The sequence below is a fragment of the Apium graveolens genome, chromosome 3, assembly GCF_009905375.1.
Source record: "Apium graveolens cultivar Ventura chromosome 3, ASM990537v1, whole genome shotgun sequence".
In the NCBI taxonomy this organism is placed as follows: Eukaryota; Viridiplantae; Streptophyta; class Magnoliopsida; order Apiales; family Apiaceae; genus Apium; species Apium graveolens.
Window position 1 is genome coordinate 264,229,588 of NC_133649.1, and position 13,511 is coordinate 264,243,098.

At 33.8% G+C, this 13,511-nt stretch overlaps 2 protein-coding genes across 2 annotated transcripts; one reads left to right on the forward strand and one right to left on the reverse strand.

The window, feature by feature from the left end:
* Window positions 1-768: 768 nt before the first annotated feature.
* LOC141713276 (large ribosomal subunit protein eL30) lies at window positions 769-3,546 on the forward strand. The gene is made up of 5 exons (XM_074516606.1): window positions 769-923; window positions 1,013-1,118; window positions 1,336-1,437; window positions 3,120-3,188; window positions 3,269-3,546. The coding sequence occupies exons 1-5, from the start codon at window positions 903-905 to the stop codon at window positions 3,307-3,309; spliced, it is 339 nt and encodes a 112-aa protein (XP_074372707.1). The 5' UTR covers window positions 769-902; the 3' UTR covers window positions 3,310-3,546.
* Window positions 3,547-3,725: 179 nt separating this feature from the next.
* On the reverse strand, window positions 3,726-6,690 carry LOC141711048 (uncharacterized). Its single transcript, XM_074513499.1, has 2 exons — window positions 6,342-6,690; window positions 3,726-5,234 (listed from the first exon to the last, which is right to left on the reverse strand). Exons 1-2 carry the CDS (start codon window positions 6,629-6,631, stop codon window positions 4,628-4,630), a joined length of 897 nt encoding a protein of 298 aa, XP_074369600.1. The 5' UTR covers window positions 6,632-6,690; the 3' UTR covers window positions 3,726-4,627.
* Window positions 6,691-13,511: the final 6,821 nt, after the last annotated feature.

Here is a 13,511-nt window from a genome sequence, read left to right on the forward strand (position 1 = left end):
CAGTAAATACAAAAAGTAAAGGCTCGAAAAAAAGTTGGTTCCTCTAGATAAACAAAATGTATTTTTTTTGTTATCAAAGTTGTAAGCGCCGAAGAGTAAAGTAAAAAAGTTGTTGGTAAAGAAACTAGACCAGTGATAATGGCATGTTTTTTCGCTTCCGAATGAGAAATTGTATAACGGAGATGATAATCGATTTTGTTCCAAACTTGATCTAAATCCCTAGAAGACGTAAAATGAAAAATTGTCAGTGCCCATGATCTTGATCATGTAGTAACAGATAGGAATTAGCAGTGCAGAGAAAAAATTGAAAATGATAATGGTGGTTATGTGAATCGCCCGAGAGAGTTTTCAAAAGTTGGTTTAATCATTATAAATCATGTATATAATTTAATAACTGTATACAAAACTTAAAAACCTATAATTAACGAAAGAAAAATTGCAAACAGCGAGAGAGAATGCTTGTTTGCGTATATATTTTAAAATAGCTTTAAACCAAATATATATTAGAATAATAATAAACTTAATATATTTAATTAAATTAAAATTATTAACTTAAAATATTTTAAATAAAAACACCTCAATCCCATCTGTATTTAACCCGATTCATGAGTCAAACCCATTATCACATCTTGAAATAAGGGTGCCTTTAATAATTTACATTTGATGGGTTTTGGTTGTGATGAAAAATTGAAATGGTTCTACCTGAATGGATGTTGGGCCAAAGCAAAAACTAACCCACCATAATGTTGAATAAATACCAAGCCCATCAAATCAAATAGTCCTCATATATAATAACCCTACTTCCATCCCCCATATATACACACACTTGTTCTTCCCGACCTGCCGCTGATTAATCAATCTCACACCCTCCCCCCAATTTAATTTAATTCTTCATATCCAAAATGGTTGCCGGGAAGAAGACGGTACATACATTCTTTGCATATTTTATTTAAATATCTTTGTTTTGATTTTTTTTTATGTATTTTTAACTGTATGCATATGATAATTGCAGAAGAAGACTCATGAGAGCATTAACAACAGGCTAGCTCTTGTGATGAAGAGTGGTAAATACACTCTTGGTTACAAAACTGTGCTTGAGTCTCTCAGATCCTCTAAAGGTTTCATCTTTATACTCTCTTTCCTTCATTCTTGATTGCTTGATATTGCTTATTTGTTTGTTTAATCAAATGGGTTTGTGAATTTTTTGTATATTTGTAATTTAGTTGATTGGTTTGGTTTAATATGAAATGGGTTTGTGATGTTTTGCTTGATTAGGGCTTATTATGTTTATGTGATGATATTTTGTTTTAAGGTTGGTTTTGGTTTGTATTGTAGGTAAGTTGATTATAATATCGAACAATTGCCCGCCGTTGAGGAAATCTGAGATTGAATACTATGCGATGCTTGCTAAGGTTGGAGTGCACCACTACAATGGAAGTAAGTATAGGAGGATGTACTTGATATTCTTATATTTGAAATGTTGGATGTATTGTTTACTTTGATTATTATGGCATTTATCTTTTGTGTTATGGATTGTTAGGAATTAATAGCATAAATGTAGATGGTTTGTTATACTTCTGGTTGGTAGCTATTAGGATCGATTTAATGGAGTTATTTGTTTGTACTAAAGTTTGTTGGATTGTTTCTTATATGGAAAGGGTGTTTCTTCCTGAAGGAAAGTTGTATTGATGCGTGGATGGTCGGACAAAGTATTATCTTCTTGTAATAGATTATATGATTTATTAAATTTTCAATTTGCAGACATTAGCACATATGAATATATGTAAAAGGAAGTTAGTTTTTTTTATACCAAGTCTTATTACAACAGGAAAACCGTATCAGAAAAAGAGCTTCTTGCCAAAATATATACCACTGTCCAAGTTTTTAGTTCTATATAGTAACTGGACCTTAGCTGTAACAGTGTAGTTACTCGCACAGATAATAAACTGGAAAATTCAAATTCTGGTTATTACTACTAATTGTAATTTATGTTGATCTATATTATTTGACAATGCTTGTATAATCATATTGGATTCTAGTTTTAAGCCATCTTACCTGTTTTTTCTTGTTTGTACTATTTTTTTGTTGGGTTGTTTCGTATATGGTGACTATAATCTATTGATCAAGCCTTTTCACTAGAAAATAGTTCTAGTGACGTGTGTAGGATTGGTGGGATGGTTTGAGAACGTCCTTTACTTGTTTGCGTTAAGCTGAATAAAAGTATTTTCTGTTTAAGGAGGTTAGATGACAATAAAATACTATTGTTTTGCTCAATTTCTTGCCAAAACTTGCCTAGCTTTCAGGTTTGTATAGTGATGTGCGTGTGTATGACCTTAGGTTCAGCAGTTTAGTTACCCACATGGACTTGCGGATTCTAGTTATAACTACGAATAGTTCTGTATGTAATTCTGTTTTATTTGAAAGTGCCTTGTAACATCTTAAAGATTTTAGTCTTAACCCTCTTCACCCGTTTCTTCTTGTTTGTACTATTTTTCTGTTGGGTTATTTCTTATGTGGCCTATTGGTCTTTGACTAGAAAAATATTTACGTTGTTATGTTTAGGATTGGCGAGATGGTTTGAGAACAGTCTTCACTTGTAATTATTAACTTAAATAAAAATATTATTGTTTAAAGAGATTAGATGATAATGTGTCTTATCTGCTGAAGAGAAGGCAGACAAAAGTTTTCTTAAATTTTGATATATAATCCTGCAACCGTAGGTACCAAGGCCCCTCGTAATAATTTGTTACTAGTGTTGTATGTGTGTTTGTATTCATTTAGAAGAGCTTTGTTCATCTTAAATTGAATTAGTTTTAACTTTATATCCAGCTCATCTCTTTGTAAAAATATTTTCATTCTAAAACCTGTCTAGATCCGTGTTAGTTGTACTGTAATGACTGTTGCCAATCAATATCTTGCTCTGTTCTGTATTTGACATATTGACTGTGGTATTGGTTGCACTATACTCAAAATTTAAAAATTAGGCTTTTTTTGTACAGATACCACCTGTTATGCCGTCATGGTGCTGCTTCAAGTCTCTAAACATGATCTTTTGAATTTGTGTATACGGTTAGTTTTTTAAAAGTATTTTAATATGTTTTGTTGTTCCTCTCCTTCAGACAACGTGGACTTAGGGACAGCATGTGGGAAGTATTTCCGTGTGTCATGCCTTAGCATTGTTGATCCAGGTATATAATTTTTCTTCTACCGTCACAGTTGCAGCATAATGCACAAGTTCTTGTATACTTATCCTTGATATATATTTCAGGTGATTCTGATATCATCAAGACCTTGCCCGGGGATCACTGAGAGACCTCTTCAGCTAGTGGAATGATTTGTCTAATTCAGTAGAACTTCCAATTATTCATTTCATGGTTTGTAAGGGATTGTATTTTCTGTTAGTCAATTTTGAGGCTGGGCCACACTGTTAAATGAGTCCATTGATGAAGTATGTTGTCATCTTTATTTTGTGTAATGGGGTCTTTCAAATGCCTTTGAACTGTATTGAGGTTGAATGAGATGAAAAAAAATCATATACTTTGTAGATGATGGTTTGGTGAAAACATGTTTGTCAAATAAATTTCAAGAGATCAAACTCGTAACTAACAAATTTTAAGAGAAAAAATGGACATTAACCAAAAACTTTCTTAGTGAAGGAAAATAATTGAGGCATCTAATAAACATGGGGGATATATTTCACCGGGCAAAGAAGATTTTGAAACACCAACCGAAAAATGGGAAAAAACCACTTAATACTAATTATCTCCCTGAGCAATCATCTTCATGAGAAAAACACTTTTGTCTTCACGCTGTTCATGAAACCCGGGTACTCCCGTCATTTCTTACTGCTTATACCAACAGCATCACCACTTAACCCTGCTGCCTTCTTAGCCAGTTTTTCCTCGAGTGCTTTTGCATCTCTGTTGTGACGCAAATATGAAACACCCCCGCCAAAATTGAAACAATAAAGATCAATTCATACCTTTATTGGTATTGCCCTGTAGTTAACATCTCCATTGCACTTTCATTCTACTCAATAATTATAAAATTAGGGCCCATCTGTTTAGACAAGCAAGCACCTTTTATGCAGTTGTGTGAAGCTTTCAGTCTGCAAACATGATCTTTTTGACTTTGATGATAGCAAACCTCTGTTTTAATGTGACCTCTATACTTCAGCTTTCACATACCATTGAAATACAAGTTACAATTGATTTTGAGCCCTTCAGGCCTATAAATACAACTCATCTAAACAACAAATTCCATACAGAACCTATGAATGAACTATTAATTTAACTCTTCATGTATAAAATTTAACTCTTTATGTATAAAATTCAATCCACAACTCATCTAAACAAGACTTACAAATTTAGAAACGTATTATCACTAAATATATATGCACCCACTCAGTCACTACCCCAGTCTTTAAAACTGGCCCTTATTTTATTATATCAGTACAATCTTGTATCTGCTAATATATTGTAACCGGCTAAATACAAATTTTTGGAGTTTCTTCCATTGTGGAATAAAATTTTTGGGATCATAAAACATTATTGAAGAGGGATGGGAAAAAATAAAAACCGAATATAATTTTCTTTAAAAAAATATCTTGTGAAGAGTGTAAATAATTCTACTTGTAGGTTGAAGGAAGGAAAGAAACATCTGTCATCAATTCTTCTACCCATTCTTCTAATCTTAACTCGTCTCCTTCTTCACATTTCCCACAAGGTTGCATATTCTCTGCATTATTGTCCAAGTCATCAAAATTGTTATACAATGAATCATTCTCCATGTTTTGGATTCTAATGTTCGATTTTATGTTCTTGTTTTCCAAAGGAGGAAAAATCCGCTCTTCAGCCCCTGATTTTTCACCGAAAACCTCATAATCACCATGCATTTCATTTGATGTCAAGCAATTCGGTACTCCTTGAAAGCAGGATCCTTGATCTTCAGAGTTGATGTTTAGGCGATTATGATCGAAAGGCAATGCAGAGTGATTTGAAGCTATTGGTTGCATGAATGATGAGGGTTCCATGTACATTGACATGGTGTTAGTATAACCTTGCATGGAAAAGATTCCGGAATCTTTGTAAGGTTCTGAAGATGAATCACTTGTGTTTACAGAAGCAATTGATGGTGAAGATGAATTCTTAAGCCTCTTCTTTATTGTTGAATTCCAGAAATTTTTTATTTCGTTGTCAGTTCTCCCGGGCAAGTGGGCTGCAATTTTCGACCACCTTTAACAAGAAAAGACATCATAAGATATTAAACTAACATATGCAAGGATTTGTTACACGTGATATTTTTGAGCTAAAGACTAATTTTAGGATATTGAGTTTTAAACATATGTTCTGCAATGTACACTGCTATATATGCATGCTAATTGCAATTAATAACACAGCATATTTTTAATTTATTATTGGAGGGTCCAGAAATAGGACGAGGTACACTATTAATTTAACGATTGTACTATGATGATGGATACAAATGGATCGAGCAGACCCCTACCTAAATAGGGGAAATTGAACTAGAAGCTAGATCCAAAAATAACCATGTCTAATATGATCCAAATTTCAGAAATGAGCTCTCCAATTAGGAGGGACGTTGACTATATAATAAGATTTTGATAATTCCCCTTAAATTTAGGGAACTATAATTTATAGCACACTTAAAATGTGTGACATATCTCTATCATCTATGTAAAGAACCCGATGAGATGAAGAGAGTAATAGTTAAAAATTGTTGATGAATTAGATTATTTAAACTAAGTCCTAAAATTAGTAGACCTTTTTTTTTAGCTAAAATTTTAGTAGTACCACTTCAAGATGTACATTGAACAAAATTGTAGTAATATTTTTCGTGGTGGGGGATGGGGGAATGTTTGAATTGTTGGAAAAAATGATTCCAACGAAATAAGATGGCTGAACCAAGTTTTGCTGAATTTGAGCTAAACCTGGCACTTCAGGATGTTTAAGCAGTTGATAGGCGAGTTTTGACAAGTTGTAAATGACTCTACAAACTCGTCTTTGGTAATTACAAGCAATCAGAAACAAATATGATACAATTTTTTCTCTTTCGAAACCTAATGATGACCTAATGTAAAATTTATCGGTATATGATTTCTGGTGGACAAAATAATAGTGAAACTTATTCTTGAAACAATTTTAAAGTAAACACACAGACAATAATTCACAAATACTAAAGACAGATTGATCTTTGGCAATGGAAACCAAGGCTAGTTAAGACATCCTCAAACTAAAAAATGGTCTAATTAATGCAGAGAAAATATAATAATGCATGGTGCATGCAGAAAAATGAGAGAAGAGGGAGGAACTGGGTCCTACTTGTTGCCAAGAAGAGAATGGAGATAAACAATAAGGTTTTGCTCAACAGGACAGAACGGACCACGTTTGAGATGAGGCCTCAAATAGTTAATCCAACGGAGACGACAACTCTTTCCACACCTTTGCAATCCTGCATTCTTTGCTATATCACTCCAACACCCTCCGTTTTCACCATTCCCGTACATGTATTCCTTCAGCTTCTCGTCTTCTTCCGGCGACCACAATCCTTTCTTCATTTTCTTTTTCTTCTCCTCCTCCTCCTCCTCCTCACATGCACTGTTTCTCATCATTTTCAATCTATGATGATATCTTCTTTTGTAATTCACAATCTTTATGTCTTCTTCCTCTTCTCCTTCTTATAACAAGTGAAAAGGGGGGAGAAGGCACGTATATCATTAGTAGAAATGAATGTCATTATCATACATAGACGTCGTGGGGTTTGCTTAGAAACATGGGGACCTTCTCTGGTGGTGGAACTAGGGGGATAAAAAATAATTTATTTAGGAGACATTGAGAAAATTCTCCTCTCCCTTTTTAAAATCAAAGAGGCCATTTTTAAATTATTTTTTTAAATATTTGCAATGACATAGTTATTATTAATGAGAAAAAATCGGAGACTAATGAGAAGTTTGAATAATGGAGAGTAATGTTGGAGACTTCGGGCTTTTGTTAGTCATTTAAAAACTGAATATATGTGGTGTAATTTTAGTAACAAACCAGATGAAGAGGGGGTTGATATTAGAATTGGAGAGCATTTATTAGTTCCGCAAGAAAATTTCAAGTATTTGAGATCTATGATTCATAATGATGGTAAGATAAGTGTCGATGTTACTCATCGTATCCAATCTGGATGGTTAAAGTGGAGGGCTGCTTTAGGAGTACTGTGTGATAAAAAGATTCCTTTAAAATTAAAAGGAAGATTTTATCGAATGGCGATTAGACCCGCTTTGTTGTATGTGGCGGAATGTTGGGCGGTAATAAAGGCTCAAGAATAACGCCTAGAGGTAGGGGAAATGAGGATGTTGCGTTGGATTTGTGGCCGCACCTTGTTAGATAGATTGCTGATGGGTTTTTTCATAAAGCAATTAAGAGTTGCATCTATAATAAAAAAAGTAAGTGAAGGTAGACTATGATGGTTTGGACATGTTCGGAGGAGGTGTATAACAGCTCCAGTGCGGAGAGTTGAAGGTTTAGTGTTGCCGGGTCTGAGAAGGAAATGAAGACTGGGAAGAACTTGGGATAACCTACTTTCACTAAATTTGCATTGTTTAAACCTTGAGGGGATATGATATTAGATAGAAGGTCTTAGAGGCGTCGAATTAGAGTGGTTGATTAACTTATGTGATAGATTGATCTTATATTTTGAGGTGTTAGTAGTATACAGTGTTAGTAACATATAGTGTTAGTAGTATACAGTGTTAGTAACATATAGTGTCAGTTTATTCATTCTGTTAAGGTACTTAATTCTATTATTATTGTATTCTGGGTTTCATACATCATTGGCACTAATCATTTTTTTGGTAGATAGAATATCTTGTCTTTTTTGAACAGGGAGTTGTTTGATTTACACATTAGAAGTTCTGTGAATGTTTTTAAGTAAGATTGTGTTGAAGATATCAAAATTGTTTTTATGTGGGATAAAAATGACTACAAACAGTCAGTATTTGGTATTGCGTATTATATCTTTTTATAATTATATTTTTATTTACACATGTTCACATACAAGCCGGTAATATTTTGTGAAACAGTCTCTTTGTTTTTTTGAATGAGACGAAGGTCATGTATATCATACTCTCCCCACATCCTCACATACAGTACCCTTTACCGCATGCTTTCCCCTTTACCGCATGCTTTCCATCCGTGCTTGGAAACCTCATGAAGTTGATTCACTAAATTTTAAAAGTAGTTAAAATTTTATTAATCAAAGGGCAAATTAAAACTTATAAAAAACTTGTTCTTACAATTATTAGTCCCATTTTAAATATTTAAACAAATTCAATTTAATCCCGACTTATTTGTAATTCTAATTCCGCTTTCCATGGAGTAAAAAAATTGCAAAGAATATCCATGTACAAAGGTAGATGTATGGGGAACGGTTTGAAGAGAGAAAGGTGGGGTCGTCTTGTCTTTGACTCCATGAGATCATCGTCTCCTTTTTCATGTTTTCATGTGTATGCTTTGCTCACAAGGTAACTTTCGTATACATACACACATAAATTGTATTTATATTATGTGCTTTTTTTTAAAGAAATGATATGCCTTATGAGAGCGTGGGTTACTATAATTGCTTGTTTCTTAACTAAGCTGAGAGATCCATGCATTTTTTGTTTTCAGTACACATGATTTCTGTCACGCTCTCCTCTCACACGTCTAAAATAAGTTAACCAAATGTTTGTAGATGTTGAAATCATGTCATCCCAATTTAATTACATCAACTCATTTTTCGATAATTAAACAAGACATGAATTAAGTGTTATATAATACACTACATATTCTACTTGCATAAAAAAATATAAACAAATACAATATACTGTATAGTATTTGCTTTTTCTCTCCATATGTGAGAGCTGTGTGTCTCTCTCCGGAAATTATATTGCTGTGAGAGGCTATAACTTCAATGGCGAGTGAAGAAAACCTAGATGTTCCAACCATTAATGATGGGTATAATTCGAACCGAGACGGCTCGAACTCGACTCGAGTTTTAGTCGATAAAACGGGCTCGACTCGACTCGAACTCATTTTTGAGCTCGAACTCGAACACAATTTCAGACTCAATAAAAAAATCGGGTGGAGTCAAGTTTTTTTGAGCTCGACTCGAAAAACTCGAACTCGAACTCGAACTCGAACTCGACTCGGCTCGAACTCGAATTCGAGTATTTTTTTTCTATTTTTTAAAATATTCAAATATTTACTAATATATTTGTCATCCAATTATCTATTAATATTATTATTACAAACTAATTTTCTAGGTTTTTGTATATGTACAAGTATTACTAGGAAAATTACAACTTCTCATACAGTTGTTTTGTCCTTCACGATCAAATCATATAGGCTACTTTAGACAAAATATGTGTTGAATATAATACTCACGTAATTATATTTATATATATTGATTAATAATATAAAATAAAGATTTTTACATACTTAAATTCAAATATTCAACTAACATTAATGTTATTATCATTAGTAAAATGTACGTATATGATATCTCAATTATCACTTCAGTAAATCTTTCGACTAGTTGATGCACTAATCACGTGGTTAAGTTCGGTTTATAATTTTTATATCCATATATATTGATGATTGTACAATTATAAAGTACAATAATGAGATAGTAACATTGTCATATGCAAATTGCAATATTACTTTTAAATTATAACCGTAATTTATAAGTCGTAGCCTCAATTGCACTTCGTGACAAATCATACTAATAAATATAATTTATATAACTACTGATGATTCTTGATCTATGGTTCCCAATTTGAAGAAGCAAAAATCAAATGTGTTCACGATGAAAAATCATATTTTGTCATTATCATTATTATCATATATTATTTAAGATGTATAGTACATAATGAAGATATAATACACCCAAAAATATTTATGAATATTAGAATATTTTTTAATTAGATCGGAAAAGTTGAGCATTGAAAATATTAAGTATGGTACCATATTATTTCATATTAAATGGATAAAAAAAATATTTTTAGGTTGAACTTGAAATTAAAATAGTAGAATAAAATATTTTAATGAAATCAAAGTCAAAACTCGAAAATTAAAAAAAAAACCTAATAAGCTCAAAAACTCAAAAATTCAGTAAGCTCTACTCGAAAACTCGATAAACTCGATAACTCGTTTAAAATCTCGATAAGTTTGAACTCTTTAAAGTGGGACAAACTCAAGAACTCGATAAATAATTAGAAAACTCGATAAGCTCGAAAACTCACGAACAGCTCGAACTCGACTTGTTTAATTTACGGGTCGAGTCCGAACATAATTTTTAAGCTCAATTTTTTTGGGCTCGACTCGACTCGATAAAAAAGTTCGAAATCGTATTTAATAAGCATGAACTCGGCTCGAATTACACCCCTACTAATGACTGATCAGGACATCAATGGAGAAGAGACATTAAGTTGTTTTGAATTATGTTTGGTTGGTAGTGTGACAGAGTAATTTGGTAACAACAAAATTCGAGGTATGTCGTCGGAAACAAGATCTAAAACGATGGTTCTTCGCTGGAAAATTAAAAAAGGTGTGGTGTTTGTATTTATTGGTGGCTGAGATTGCTTAGGGTTGGTGGAGGCTCCTTTGTGCTCTCAACTTCCGACCCCTTACACTTTGCCTATGTATCCCTATTTATAGGAAATCAAACCAACGTAGTTCTTGGGGAACAAGAAACCTAATGGGCTTAGATTTCTCATCTCGAGGCCCAGTAGGAAACCTACTGAAAACCGTCTTCTACTAGCTTTTAGTCGATGAGGCCTAACCACAAAGGTCGAAGGCTTCTCAACGGCTTCGAGATTTCACAAATAAGGCAACTTTCCGGTCGAGGATAACCCTCCGCTACCAGCTATTTCTGTAGTCCGCGGACACAGGTATAGTCATGGTTTACCCCAAATATTGGACACATCCTTGTCCCTCGAATAATGAGCCCCTACCAGAATACAGGACAATTGATCCCAAGCTTTTGGGCAAAGTGTAGAATACTCCAAAGTCTCCCAACAAGGACATTCGTTGACTAAAGAGGCAAAAATCCCAAAACACGCGCCATAGTTTTACCCCACATCCCTAATGAGGACACTCATTGACTACATGAGGAGGCCTTCTGTCCAGAAATACCCCAGGAGGCCTCTTACCCCGGACAATGCCTTCTTGTGGTTACATTACAGGAAGGATTTCTTCAATAGAGTACTTGCAAAAGATATGTTAGTAATAAGCATCCATTATCCTCCTAAGTGTCCAGGAAATCCATCTGGGTGATGCATTGAATCCTTTTCAGGCCTAGTAAAATATAAGGGTGCGCCCTAATATTTATATATGTTGGCCTCGCCTGTTAGGAATCAAGCCTAAATCTTGATAATAAACAAGTCACATTACATAATTATGTTAAGACAACTTGTAACCTTTTATGACTAACCATCCTAAGGGATAGACATTGAAGGAGTAGCCTGTAAATTGATAGGGTTATTGTAATATTTTCTATGAGAATCCTATAAACAGATAATAATGCCGTTATTCATTCAGAAGTCATCTTATTCAGTGGATAATTTAGAATAGGGTGCTTAAGTGTAAATATTTGATGCCATATAATTCAAATTAAATAAAGCGAGACATCAACTGCTAAATAAAAAAAGCATTAATTGCTATCTATATCGGCCCATCAACTGCTAAACATGTGACTATCAATGGCTAAGGAAAGCAGTAGTAAAAGACTTCCCATGGCTAATGAATTCTGTAGCTAGTGGCTATCAACGGCTAAGAAGATATATAGGTATCGATAGTGACATGTCAATGGTCAAAATCTAGGTCTGTCACAACACATGGGCTAATAGGAATCTCAGAAAAGAAAATGAGAAGCCAAGATAAACTTTGCATATGATCTTAGAAGCTGAAGAAGAAGAAATATTCTATTTTCATGAAAGACAAATTGGAGGGATATTGAAAGCAATATATCAGGATACAATCTAACCTCATTTGTCTAGTGTCACTGTTAGTCGCTAAAAATGCGCTAAAAATACACGCAAGTATACGCGTTCGCAAGTAATATAGAATATCTTCTAGTTCGTTCCCACAGAGAATTAGTTTGTAATTTCAGTCAATGTATCTATGCAACAATGGTGTGGTTATTATCCGATGCTAAGACGATTAATGAATTGAGATTGTTTTTAACTAAACTTAAGCTAACAATTATAACTAAGAGAATAAGAATCGTTGAATTAATATATATAATAAACATGGGATTCTAACTTCATTAAGTACTTCATTCAATAGCCTTTTCATTCTTAACCTTAGCATGTAATGGTGATGACACTAATCAGATAACACAAAACTGATAAACGCCAACTTCCGTTGCACGGATACCATACTATCAGACATCCACAAAAGAGATAGAAGCTGAATAGACACCAATTATATTGAGACCCTATATGTCTATAGAATTTGACAACATAACAGTTTAATGCACAAGTTATCTATCGTGATTACATAGGGAAAGTAAGATGGTTAAAATTACCTACGAATTATGCATACAATAACACATGAACCTATGCTAGCATGGCAAGTTCTAAATCCTTAAATTCACTTTCGCTTTATTAAGAATTAACACGCTATCTTATAAGTTCGCGATGATCATAAGACGAATAAGCACAACCAATACTAGGTTATCATACAATCACCACACACTAAGGAATCGAAACAAATCAACTAAAGAAATCCATATATATATCCGTTAGAACCCCACGATAACCATTAGCCCATAATCAGACTCATCATCAATGTGGGTTCCGATGAAAGCATGATATAATAAACATAGTCTTTATACTTAATAAAACCAAGTAGGAAACACAAGTAAAGGTTCAAGAATAAGAAAACTAGCATCCAACGTTACAACTTAAACAAAGAATCATAAGATTAAACCAGATCTTCTTCGCCTTGGTTGAATTGTGCTCTCCGGTCTTCTTTTCTCTTTTTCCTTAGCTTCTGTACATCTCCTCCTAAAAAACGAGCTTATTTATGTATATATAGCAGCCCCATGCAGAGTAGAAGTCTTCTGGATCAAAATCAGAATAGAAACATAATTTCTTTTCTCGACCTGGAGCGGCCGTGCGCTTGACCAGCGTGGGTGCGCTGAGCTTCTGGTCTTTGGGCGCGGCCGCGCGCTATCATAGCCCGGGCGCGCTGTCTCCCCGTACAAAATTCTGACTTCTTCTTTTCCTTGCTGATTTGAGTTGGTTTTCCAAGAGCTTTTATTCCAACACCATCCTAACACCCAATTAGCACTAAAACCATGCTAATTCACTTGATTACCTGGATAATGCCTAAAAATGCAAAAACACTAGAAAACACATTAAACACCAATAACTTGAGTACAAATACACCAATTCAAAGCTTTACGGAGCGTAATAAAGTGTCATAAATGCCACTCAACATACCCCCAAACTTGAACCGATG

Bases quoted from the DNA above. Each gene is read 5' to 3' on its own strand.
- LOC141713276 (XM_074516606.1), top strand. From the start codon at position 903: ATGGTTGCCGGGAAGAAGACG. The intron at 1,119-1,335 runs GTTTCATCTTTA...TTTGTATTGTAG, and splicing joins GTCTCTCAGATCCTCTAAAG to GTAAGTTGATTATAATATCG. The intron at 3,189-3,268 runs GTATATAATTTT...TATATATTTCAG, and splicing joins CCTTAGCATTGTTGATCCAG to GTGATTCTGATATCATCAAG.
- LOC141711048 (XM_074513499.1), bottom strand. From the start codon at position 6,631: ATGATGAGAAACAGTGCATGTGAGGAGGAGGAGGAGGAGGAGAAGAAA. The intron at 5,235-6,341 runs GTAGGACCCAGT...TTCTTGTTAAAG, and splicing joins CATTCTCTTCTTGGCAACAA to GTGGTCGAAAATTGCAGCCC.